Source organism: Tiliqua scincoides, chromosome 2 (assembly GCF_035046505.1).
Source record: "Tiliqua scincoides isolate rTilSci1 chromosome 2, rTilSci1.hap2, whole genome shotgun sequence".
NCBI lineage: Eukaryota > Metazoa > Chordata > Lepidosauria > Squamata > Scincidae > Tiliqua > Tiliqua scincoides.
Genome location: NC_089822.1, coordinates 133,477,712 through 133,490,402, shown reverse-complemented (window position 1 = coordinate 133,490,402; position 12,691 = coordinate 133,477,712). Strand labels below are relative to the sequence as shown.

The following is a 12,691-nucleotide window of genomic DNA, read 5'->3' as shown; positions in this document are numbered from 1 at the left end:
TGCACTGTGTGTGAATGCGTGTGTGGTCCTGAATCCTTTGCAATGCACAAGGATTTCTCAGCAGATGAGCCTATGTGGAAAGGGTAGCCTTAAGGCAGAGAGTTTGAAAGTCATAGCTCTTCACAACTAAATCTGGTCCTGTATCAGTATCCTATGCATCTCACTAGGTAGGACTAAAATGTCAGAGGCACCCCTACCATAATCCTTTCCACACATTCTATACACTATATGAATAGTCTGTCTAGTGTAAAAAAAAAAAATGGTTTATCTGTGCATGCATATAGTTTGCATGTTACATGTGGTCTGCATGCACCAGTATGTGCAATCTAAACTCTGCATTTCTGAGGTGTCCAGCCCTTGTGTTGACTTCTAAAATGGAGCAGGCGTTCTTGTGAAAATATGCACATATACTGTATGTGTGCAAATGTATGACTAGCCTTTGTCATGCCGGCCAGCCTATAGCAAGGGACAGTATTGTATACCTAACAGCCAAGTGAAACCGTTGCAGTGCTTTGCTTTGCTCCCTGTGGGATTGTGAGGTTGGCCTGAAAAACTCCTACTTGGAACTGTGACTAGACAGAGTTGGAACTCTTGGACCTCTGGACTGGCAACCTTGAAGGACTTTATGCTTTCTCTCTGTATCTTTCAAGCCTCCTCTCCTGCAAAGGTGCCTAGTCCCTCCACACCTCCCTGTCACCCCTCCACATAACTAGCATCAAGGCCTCTGTCTCTGTCCCATTCACTCCTCTTTCCTGGCCAGTGCCCTCAAGGCTAGGAATGCGCTGAGCCAGCGTCACCGCCCAGACACCAAATCCTTGTTTGTTCTGCCTGTGGCTTTTAAAAAGGCAAGAATCCCCCAGGCACCCAGCTGGAGCCATGGGTGGCGGTGATGGCATTTCCTAGTGAAAGTGGACAAGAAGACACTCTGGACTGGAGGTGCTTGGCCAAGCAAGCCAAAACAACTGTGAGTGAAGGTGGAATGGGAAGCTGGAAGACTGTGGTGTTCTGTGAGGTTTCCTCTGGCTTTCAGAGGGGCTTGTGGCTTATTTGGTTAAAGCTGAGGCATCAGAATTGGGACTCCTGGGTGGCTTACTTGGGCATAGAAAGTGGCTTGAGACAAGTAGTGGGTAACTGTATGTATGTAATTCCTGGTGATGGGAAGGAAGTGGGCTCTAGCGTGTTACCATGGCAGCATGGTATGAAGGCAGTTGTCACAGGAAACTTGGGCCCCTTGGATTTTGTTCTGCAGCTCAACTCCCTACATAATGCTCTGTCCTTGAGGCAGAAATTTCCTTTCCTTCCCCCCTCCCCCCAACCCAGTTGACTTGCGCAGAGAACCTTCCACTGGGGGTTCTTCCAGAGGCAGTATTTTGGGTGAAAAGCCCCTGGCAGGACTTGGAAGAGTTGGGCTCATCTTCAAGCGAAACATGCCTGACTATAGGTACCTGTGAAACACCCTCTTTAATATTTGGTGAGGCACAGAGTCCAAGCATCCTGTTGGGACACTAATGGATTAGAAATGGGGAGAAGTGTGGTAGAGCCTGGGCTGGAGATAGTGCCCCTAAAAGCATTATTGCGCCACAGTGCAAACTGCATGAAGACAGCCATACATCACATATATGTCCTGTTTTTTGCAGCTCTCTGATTCTATCCTGTGTTCATTGAGCTAATCCTAGCTCTACATCTGCTCTTTCACCCACCCTCAATTGTTGACACAGCACATTCCCTTCAGGGTGGGAGTTGGACAGGCAGCAGAGTGGGGTTTTCTCTTAATTTGGGGAGGGGGGAGTTGTTTTTTTTCCTTAGGGGCCAATGGCAGGGACATTTCACATGAAGAACAGCATGCTTCCCGGTGGACTGAATAGTCCTCCAAATTGCCATAGGCTTTGTATGGCTTTATGCATTACAGATATGCATAATCTTATTTAGAACACAGCCTCAAAGTAGCAACCCATGTGCATTATATTTCATTTTCCCAAAATGTGAAATAGTGTACTGTACATTTGAACCAAACATCATATTTTTAATCTACTGCTTGAGATGACTGCTTCAGTTGGCCCCATGGGTGGGCCAGTTTTGGTCTAAATTAAGCTTCTATTTCATAAATCATATCAAAGAAGGCCAATGCCAGTAGAAAGTAGTTCCCTCTTACTCTCCTGTAGCCAAATAGGATCTGCAAGCCTGGCCATTTTGGCTGCTCTCCATATTTTAAGCAGTCATTCCTTCCCAGCAGGAGGTGAAGAATCTATCTTTAAGCTGAAAGCATTTTGGCAGTTGTGAGAAGATTCCATATCAACTCTCTTTTCAATCTGTTCATCCACTGACCCCAGTAAAATCACTATTGAGTTTAGTAGCAGCTTTACAGAAGTAATCACAGAGAGAGTGCAAATCAGATTCCTGCAGGAACATTCAGTTTTAGGCCATTTTTACCATATATGAGGAAAATTGGATTATGAGTCATAAGTTATGACTGATCACAAAGCCAACATCTCATCAGTGCAAACGTGCTCTATAAAGATATGTAAATCTTGCTCTATATGGGGTTAGGTGCCACTGATGTAGAATTTTGTAGTATTTTTCTCTGATCATAAGAATATGTAGATGATTGTGATTCAGAAAAAGAACATGTCCTGCTACTTTATCCCATCTCTTTTTAAAAGAACTATTCTCACCTAAAGCAATAAGCCATACATCTGAGAGAGAAAACCTCTCAGCCTCTTCCTACTATAAATTACAGACTTAGGGCACAATCCTAACCAGGTCTACTCAGAAGTAAGCCCTGTTTTGTTCAATGGGGCTTACTCTCAGGAAAGTGTGGTTAGGATTGCAGCCTTATGTAGGGAAAGCTTGCAATTCATAGCCCCAATGTGCCTTTAAGCCATTTTTGCCCAAGTTGCATTTATGCAACAGGGATCAAATAGGTACACCTGTGGGCCAGGCAAAAATGGGTTAAGAGACTGCACTCACTGGTAGGAACAATGTTGGCTTTAAATGCTCTGTGTCTGAAACAAACCCAGAATGGACTTGGCCTGACTGACATGCAAGCAGAAGGTCCTGGAGTCTCTGAGGGCGCAATCCTAACCCACTTTCTACCACCGACATCAGGGCGATGCAGCTCTGAGGTAAGGGAACAAGCATTCCCTAATTTTGAGGAGGCCTCCATGAGTGCCACCCAACTGCAGGATGCAGCACACGTCCCATTGGCACCGCTTTGCCAGTGCTGGAAAGTTGGTTAGGATTTGGGCCTGAGTTGCTGATGTTGACCCCTCCTGAAATAATACACAAGGGCAATTAAGCAGGATTGGTTAATTCAGCACCCTATACAGTGAAGTGAGATATATGGTGGTTCAGAACAGTGACCCCTTTTTTCCTGGGGTTCGCTTCAGACACTGCCCTAGTGTCATCAGAGCCTAGGGTAAGGCAGCTTCCAGCACATTAGAAAAAAGAGGGTTGCAAAGTCTCATCTTCTCCCCTCCATTAATAAATGGGGTTGTGTCATTGGCAGCACTGCTCTCCACCCCCATTGTTGCCATCCGTTGCCATGCTGGCGCTCAGTTGCTAGGTTTCACTTGGAGCTGGCGTGGGAGTTTGTACTGAACTCTCTCGTTTACTGGGAAACTGGGGGGGGGAGAGCAAGCAAGTGAGATTGCATTTACCTTGGGGTGTGGGTGAATGCATTTTCCTAAGAGCAAGCACCAACGTAGAAAGGTGTCTCCAACACTTGAGATAGGATTATGCTCTAACTGAAAGGATACAACTTGGTGCCGGCTGTGTGGAGAGGGTGTCTGCACTGGCTCTCAAAGCTGAGGACTGAAATTCCTGTTCTAATCGAGGTTCTACTTTAGGCTGTCATCAGGAGCTGCCTTCTACTGATTCAGACTCTTGGTTGATCTGTCTTGGGACTATCTACCTGGACTGGCAGCAGCTCTCTGAGGTTTCAGACAGGGGTCTTTCTTAGCCCTGCCTGGAAATATCAGAATTGAACCTGGGATTTCCTGCATGCAAAGCAGTTATTTGCCCCTGAATGATGGTCCTTTCCTCAGCTTGCCAGGTTCTGTAGGAGTCAGAGCTCTCATGGCTTGTTAACAGAGGGGATTTGGCAAGGATGAACTCGCCAAAATCCCCCCTGCTACATTAATCCTGAGCCCTGTTATGCATGGAATCTGGCAACCTTGCCCCTCCTAGATAAGCCCTGCTGATGTTGGGAATACAGAGCACAGCTTTCTCAGTTTGGGGCTCTGGCCAGAGTTGTATCTGAGGCAGAAAATTCAAGTGATGATAAAAATACTCAGATTAACAGTTCTCTGCCCTTGAAGGGAGCCTCCAAATCTGCCCCCAATATAAGCATCCTGGCCCTGCCTAACAGTCAGGTTGGCCCTCCCAGTAACAAACTGGTATGCATGGAGCTAGCACTGGTGGAAAACAGCAAAAGATAGTACTGGCTGTACTGACCCAGCCAGGACAACCGAGTACTGGTGGAGAGCAGGATGTGACAAGTGCCACATTTTACTATCCAGACATCATTCTGGCCCTTTGCAACATGACCAGGCATAGGAGAGCTCAGAAGCGACCTTTCCATTTGCCCTATGTGAATGCAATGTAGTGAAAGTAGGAAAGAGTTAGCCCCCTGAATTCCTCTACCTTAACTCATCACTGGGCTCAGAGGGATTTGAGGGGAACAATGTAGTATAGGGCTGGGACAGGTATTGGCCTTGCCCTTTAAAAAAAATGTATGTAAGCCACACATCTTCCATGTGTGGAAATTCATACTGCATTTGTCTGTGCTATATGTGTCCTTGTGCGCTGTACTGTTTTGTGTAATCGATCCCTGTGTAACTGTTCTTGCAGCAGCTTGTGGTGGCAGAAGTGCTCTGTGTGTGTGTGTGTGTGTGGTCTCTGTGTGCAGAACAGTGTACAGCAATGCAAGAGATTCTCAGTGGGCGTAGTTGTTTGCCTGATGTGCCTTTGTGTTCTGCATGTGTGTATGTCCATGTGTCTCTTTCTCTTCAACAGCTTTACCTAGGACCACCTGTCCCTGTGTACCCTGCTTCCCATGTGTGTTGCCCCCCATCCTGTGTTGTGCTGCTAGCAACTGGCACCCTCTCTACCTGTGCAAGGAACTTGCCTGTCATGTGCATGTGGTGTGTGGGTGGAATGCACTCCCAGCCTCTCTCCATCAGCGCTGCTGTGGGCTCCAGCGACTGCTAGATGTCCCGGCAACCAGGACGATGTTTGAATGCCCGGGACTGAGTCCAGGAGATGCCAGGCGGCTCCATGTCTGTGAGAGAACAAACCTGCTCCTTGTTGAGTTTAACGCCATCTCTTGTTCCAGCCGGAGTACCATGGAAGCAGGACCGTGGACTGGACAGGGTTATAGTGCCCCCTGGATGTACCACAGCGTGGCTGGGCAGTACACGTGAGTCCAGAAGTCTTTTGAAGGGATTCTGAACAGCAGGGGGCTGTTCTGGAAAAGCTCCAGTCCTAGCACTGATGAGCCAGCAGAGGGGGCTTCAGGGATGGGATCAGAGAGCTCAAGTACTGCTTCTAATGGAAAATCAGCATGGAAAGGGGGAGGGGGAGGGGGAGAGTTAGGTGGGCTGAAAGTACTAGAGGATATCAGGATCAAAATGATAAAATGAGCCATGGGGTTAGAAATATTTCCTAGTGGTTTTATGTAGTGCTTTTTTCATTGCTCAAAAGCATCACATTCTTTATCTCAATCTCTTGATCTCCAGTCATCCTTACAACAGCCATGAGAACTGTTACCCTGCACATGCCCGATCTTGTCTGATCTCGGAAGCTAAGCAGGGTCAGGCCTGGTTAATATTTGGATGGGAGACTGCTTGGGAATACCAGGTGCTGTAGGCTTATACCATAGTCTTTCGAGACTGAAGGTTGCCAACCGAGAGGTAAGCCAACATTGTTATCCCCATATTACAGACTGGAAAGCAGAGGCTTTGAATTAGCTCATGGCTAAGATGAGAAACTTTGAACTAGAGCAGGGGTGGACAATCATTTTGGCAGGAGGGCCACATCATCTTTCTGACACTGTGTTGGGGGCCGGGGGGGAATTTACATTCCAAATTTGAATAAATTTACATAAATGAATACATTAGAGACAGAACTTATATGAATGAATGAATTTTGCTGAGGTTATTTATAATACACATGAGAACTATAATACAGGCATGTAGAACCACAAGAGAACTATGAACTGTTTGCCACACACCTCTTGCACAGTGAAAATGTACAGACCAAGCCAGAAACACATAGAGATATAAGTTGTTCAGAGGTAATGGGGGGGGGGGTGTGTTAAAATATTGCCCAGGGAAAAGCAGAAAACACAAAGTCCTTGCTCTAACTTGACTCATAGCTTGCGGCTCGCGGTCGTGACCAGCAGTTGTGAGCCAGTGCGGGCTCCGACAGTCTCCAATGGGCCAGAGGCTCCTTGGATACTGGGGGCTCCTTGTGGGCCAGAATGTGAGACCCTGAGGGCCACAAATGGTCCCCGGGCCAGGGTTTGCCCACCCCTTAACTAGAGCCTTGTTGGTTCAGACCACATGAACCACAGGGCCTCTGACAGAGGGGTGCAGATACCTGGCGCAGGTACCTGGCTTTGGGTTAAAAAAGGGGAGCCAGGAGCCAAAGGAGATGGGTATATTGGGCCTGGCAGGAATGACTAATGGAGAAGGGCCCCCCAAAAAACGTTGTACCCTCTGATAAACTTCCTCTCAGAGTCTCTGCTGCTACACTACATCTGCTCTGTAGCACAAGTACTTCTGGTATGAGAGTTACATCTGGCAAGTATTTAATTTCTAAAATGAGAGGTGCCAAGGCTTAAAGATGCTTGGAAGTCCTAAGTGCTACCTTGGAAGTCCCCATACCCTCAAACCTATGGGTAAAGGTGGCATTAGTTTGCATAGTGAAGCTCCAGGGAGTAGCTGTGCTGGTCTGTGACAGTCTTGTGGCACCTTAAAGACTAACCAATTTATTTCAGCCTTTGAGAATTACATTCCACTTCATTGGACAAATGGAAAGCATTCCTCCTGCACATGTTCAGAAGCACTCATCATCCTTATTACTTCACATGATTTGAGGATACACCAATGGCAATGTCTTCAAGGGCTGTGTCCTTGTATGGATGCGAGACCCCAGTTTGACTCAGCTCAGCTCTGAAGCTTGCTAGGCAACCATGGGCAAGTTATTATCTGTACATTGAACCAATTCATTTAGGTTCAACTCGGTAATATAAGAATGGTAAACCAACGTGAATGCTGAAAAAGTGCTGTAGATGAAGCAAATAGTAACAAAGCCATTTGAAGGCTATTTTTCTACTCCACGTCAGTTTATCTTCCCATTCCTGCAAAAAATGCCAGGTAATGCTGGTAATTTCAAATTAGCATATTTATATAATGTTCACATTTGTATACTACCCCTCCTTCAAGGAGCTCAGGGTGGTGTACATGGTTCCTTCCCCCTTTTGTCCTCACAAGAACCCTGTAAGGAAGGTTAGGTTGAGAGATAATGACTAGCTAGCCCAAGGTCATCCAGGAAGCTTCATGTCTGAGCAGGGATTTCAATCTGGATCTTCCAAGTCAGCCAGCCCAATTTACAGCACGCTAGTGCTAGCAGGGTGAGCGAGCATGCTATCACAAACATGACATAAAGCATGCTGTGGCAGTGTGGGCAATGGCGGAATGGGTGGGAAGACCTCTGCTTGCCTGCCAGCGCCCACGGCAAAGGACCAGCATGCACCAGAGCAGACAAGCTCCGTGTGGGCCAGTGGAGGGTAGAACAAGGGCGAGGAGGGTGGGGGAGGAGGGTGGATCAGGCCCAGGAGGGGGGTAGGATTGACACGGCCGATTCCCGCCATATCTTATCCCAGGACCTGATTTTCCAACACAAGGCTGCTTGGACTTCCACCAGACATTTTGCTGTTGTAAGCCACTGCGGCTGCTGGGGCTTTGCTGGGGAAAGGGATAAATATCCCCTTACCTCAAGGACACCTCCAACAGCTTCTTTCCATATGCTGGCTACAGTGGTGGCTGTTCCAGCACTGCTGCATAGCAGCATGGGAAGTTAGAGGACTGCTCTGTAAGTTATGTATATGTATAAGATAGGGTTCGTTCCACAGGCAACTGAAAATGGGTAAACTCTACCCTTCTCTTGGAAAGGCAGTAATTTAGTAAGGCAGTAAGTTAGTGAAACTGGGGTTGACATATACTGGTTGAACCTGGAGAGAGCTAAAATAAACAGGAAGAACTGAAGGACATCCACAAAGCTGGGGAGGTGCAAGTCTTGGCCTAGCAGAGAAGTGTGTGGTGCATTAGGAAGACTGAAAGGCTTCCTTCAGTGTGTGTGAATCATGATTTAATATGTGCATAGGGGATGATTAATAGGGTTCAAGTGCAGGATTATGAAGAGGGAATTGCTGCATGTTGGTGCTGGTGTAGCTAAGAGTGTCAGCTGAGAATCAGATAGTTCCTGGTTCAAACCTCATTTTATTGGTGAACTTAGTAGGCTGAGTTCTGCACTGCTGTTCTAACCTAAGTGAAGTGTTAATGGCCCTGGTGGACATATAAATGTCTGTTACTAGACAGGCTCAAAGGTTACCACACAGGAATTTTTGAGCAAACAAGATGCTGGAGGAGTTAGTTTAAGGTTCCTTTAACTGAAGTGCACATTCCTATAGGAATTTCTGGGTTGCAAAAGCGGAAGAGTGGAGGAGAGAGAACTCCATTGCCTATTTTAACTGCTCAGTGACTGGCATTGGGCCTGAACTGATTTTCAAACAACCACCAGGTGCACCATCAGGAAGAGGGGAGCAGCATTTGGTACAATACCTCAGGCACCAGGTGGTCTTAGGCTAGAGGCCTGGTCTGGTCTACTTGCCAAAAGTGGCTTAGCTAAGGGGGTAGCAATTGCACCGGGCAACCAGCTTTAGAGGGGCAACAAGCTGAGCCTGACACTAGTGGCCAAAATTGTGAAAACCTTGGTATGTATGAATAAGACCATCATGTTATATATCATTGGAAAGGTAATTTAGTGCAGAATGCAATGAAACAAACAGCATTGGAATATCTGTATTCTAACAAAAGTTATGGCCAATAAACTAGAAAATAAAACCATAACTGCCTTATGGAACAAAAAGTGGATTTTCTTAACTCAGAACTGGCCTATGTGACTGATTGTTCTGAGAGCCAATGAGATGTTGTTATGATACAGAATGGAACCAATAAGATGTTAATATGAGTCAGCTATCATTTCCATGTATCATAATACAGTTACCCCGTTAACTGTGTAAAGAGGTACTTTTTCAAGTGGTGCTCCTCTTATATTTAGAGGGGGAGAATAACTGTCCCTCTTACCCCAGCACAATGTCTCTAACCAGTAAGAGGCACACTTTTTATTTATTTACTTACTTAATTAAGGTTTTCCTCTGGTTTTCATTTTTTTAAAAGCCATCACTTCTGGGGCATCACTCTGAGCTTGGCACTGGCCAATACAATCATTAGCTATGCCACTGCTTGTCAGAAGGGGGGATGCTGAGGTGCTAGAAGAGACTGTACTACAGTCCTTCAGACTGCAGGCGAATGGTCACCTGGTTTGAAAACTCTGTGCAAGGCTAGCAAAGGGAATAGAACTTTTCTCCCCGCTGTGCCAGTACTGTGTTGGCGAGGGAAAGTGTGGAGGAGCATTCAAACTAGCAATCCTGCTGTCTATTCTACCAAATTGGAGCCCAATCCTATGCATGTTTGCTTGGCAGTAAGTTCCATTATAGTCAATGGGACTTACTCCCAGGAAAGTGTGGATAGGACTGCAGCCTTAGAACCCAACCCCATGAATGTCTGCTCAGGAGTAAGTCCCATTATAGTCAACGGGCCTTACTCCCAGGAAAGTGTGGACTGGATTGTAGCCTCATCCTTCCAGCACCTTTCCCACCTGGGCAGCGATGAGCTCCTGCCCTGCTGAACTTTCTCTGTCCTTCTGCAGGCTCTTGGAGAAGCAACTGGTGTCCGATTTCTCTTGTCCCTGCCGCCGTCGCCCCGGCCCGCGCGTCCTGCAGGACTCAACCAACTGGCACGACGCCCCCCTTCCAGCCCGCTGGGGCCCACTGAGGCAGGAGGGTCACTGGTTCCCGGGGAAGGAGCTGAGCAGGACGGCGCCGTCCCCGAAGGCCCAGCGGCAGTGCAGCCCTACTTACGACGGGCTGCGTCCAGTGCGCAGGAGGGAGCTGAGCTGGGGGGCCAGCCCCACTGCCAAGGAAGGCTTTGGAGACCTTGCGGGACGTGCAGCTGCTGCCAGCTGCAGGTGGAACCAGGCAGCCCCGGGCAAGAGCAAGGCGGATCTGCTGGCCCGGGCCCCGCCAAGCTACGAAGACCACATGCTGCTGCGCCTGCGGGCAGGGGAGGGCCCCCGCAAGGAAAACTGGGCCCGGCCCCCGCCCTACGTGGCTCCCCCGGCCTACGAGGCCCCCCACCGCACAGTGCAGCCCCAGCAGCGGGCGTGCAGGAGGGAGGTCAGGCAGAGCCCGGCACCAGCCCCCCAGCAGTGCCGAGAGCGCGCGGGGGGCAGCCAGGCAGGGCCCGGGAGGAAGGCAGGGCCGCGCCACGCGAAGCTGCCCGGGGGCTGGGGCTGCCTCTCGGGGGCCACCACCTGGGCAGGCGCCAGGACGCCGCCGGAGAGCGCGGAGTGGCTCTGGCGCGCGCTGCCTGCCCGGGACAGGAGCCCGCAGCGCCAGAGCCACACGCTGCCCCGCGTCAGCAAGAGGAGCAAGGGGGCGCCGGCGCCCCGCCAAGCCCTTCCCGACGGGGCCCCCCAGCACGCCCTCCCCGCCGGCTGGGGCTTCAGCCATGCGGCTGGCCGGCCTGGCGCCCTGGGGCACGGGGGCAAGCACAGCAGAGGAGACCCTCTGCCCCGGTGCAAGGGCCCCAGCCCGGCCAGGGAGAGAGCCCCGGCTGCCACGCCACAAAGGCCCGCGGGGGGCCTCTTTGTGATCGACGCCACGTGCGTGGTCATCCAGGCCCACTACATCCCCGCGCCCCGCACCCAGCGCGTCCGCTACTTGGGCCAGGAGAGAGCAGCAGAGAAGGCCAAAGCGGCCACTGCTCCCTGCTCTCCGGCCAGGGTCTCCATGGAAGAACGAGCAGCTCGCATCCTGGGCCTCCCCCTGGGCGATCTTGGCTTCGTGCAGAGGGCAGGGAAAGCCCCTGTCCCAGAGATCCCTGGGCACAGGCTTGGGGAGGGCTGCTCCGCTGGTGTGGCTGTGCCTGCAGGTGCCCACGGAGTAGGGCAGCCAGGAGGGCTCCCATCTCCCAGACACAGCCCCAGGAAGCCCCCACTAGCTCCCACTCCCACTAGCTTCCAGGTTGGGCCTACAGAGCTGGGTGGCTGCCCTGATGGGAGAGGGGCACCCATTCCCTGCCAGGGCTGCCCAGCCCAAAGTGAAGAAGAGCCCCTGGTTTCTGTGCCAGGCAGGTCCTATGTCTGGGATCTGAAGGAAGCCATGTCGAGGATTCGCCGGCACACAGCACCCGACTCCGACACCGATGAGGAGCTCGAGGGTGAGCCAGCCTGGGGCCAGACCAAGGCATGGAGAGGGCACCTGAATGAAGGGACTCTGCCCTACAGCAGCAGCAGCAGCAGCAGCAGCTTAGAGAGCAGCGGCTCCAACACCACAGTGGTGCCAGGGAATGCCACACCCACCCTGAGGAAGGGACCCCAGAGTGACTCAGAGCTGACACTGGGCATAGGAGATAAAGCTGGCCAAGCAGTGCCCTAACTGTGGAGGTGGTCTAGAAGAGAGAGACAAAGCGACCACGAGACAAGGCCAATTCCTTACTTACCAACCCACCCTACTCTCCCAAGTGCCTGGTATCCCTAAGCCTCTGTCTGACCCCCACCTTGCCTTGATCTCAGGGATGCTGAAGAATTTGGGACTGTGGGGTGGGGAAGGAGATATACAGATTGGTAACACTTCTCACATCTGTTTCCTGTGCTTTTGTGTGTGGTAGCATAATAGCTAAGAATGGAGCCTCCATGTCCACAGGCAATATACCTCTGATTTACTCAGTGCAAAGGACAATCTACCAAGAATAGCCATTGCCATCATGCCCTGTAATGCTGTGCCTCCCTCTGGCACTCTCTTCATTGGAGACAGTGCTGCTAGGAGAGAGGAGGGGTGGTTTTGAGAGCGCAGGGCAATTCTTAGGAAACAGATATTTATAGTGGGCAGTACACCTGCCACAAATGTTTCTCCTTTCTCTGTGTTGATACAGTTATTTCGAGAAAATCCATGTGTGCTGGAGATTCAGAAATTATACTACTGAATATGACAGTATAATAATGCTATATAAATAATAAAGCTGCTCTCAACATTCTTAGTGTCCTTCATCTTCCTCCCAAACTATCTGATTGCTCCTTTGTGAGCAGCTGGAGGGCACCCTTTGCTTAAGCACTGATTCTGCCTCATAGCGGGCAGAATCAAAAGACCAAAAGAAGGGAAGGGGTTGGCAGGAGGAACATGCCTCAGTGCATGCAGAGAATCCTGTTGAGGGGTTTAGGTCCCCTTTTTTTCTCTTAAAAAGGAAAGGTTATAGGCACTAAAATAACACAATCCACAAACGGAGAGGAAAAATGACATTTCTTTAATGATGGCACATTGCTGCTGGGATGTATGTTTTTACTTTTA

The 12,691-nt window shown here is 49.7% G+C and overlaps 1 protein-coding gene across 1 annotated transcript; it reads left to right on the top strand.

The window, feature by feature from the left end:
• The first annotated feature begins 5,228 nt into the window (after nt 1-5,228).
• On the top strand, nt 5,229-11,782 carry DDN (dendrin). Its single transcript, XM_066612834.1, has 2 exons — nt 5,229-5,416; nt 9,994-11,782. The coding sequence occupies exons 1-2, from the start codon at nt 5,229-5,231 to the stop codon at nt 11,780-11,782; spliced, it is 1,977 nt and encodes a 658-aa protein (XP_066468931.1).
• Nucleotides 11,783-12,691: the final 909 nt, after the last annotated feature.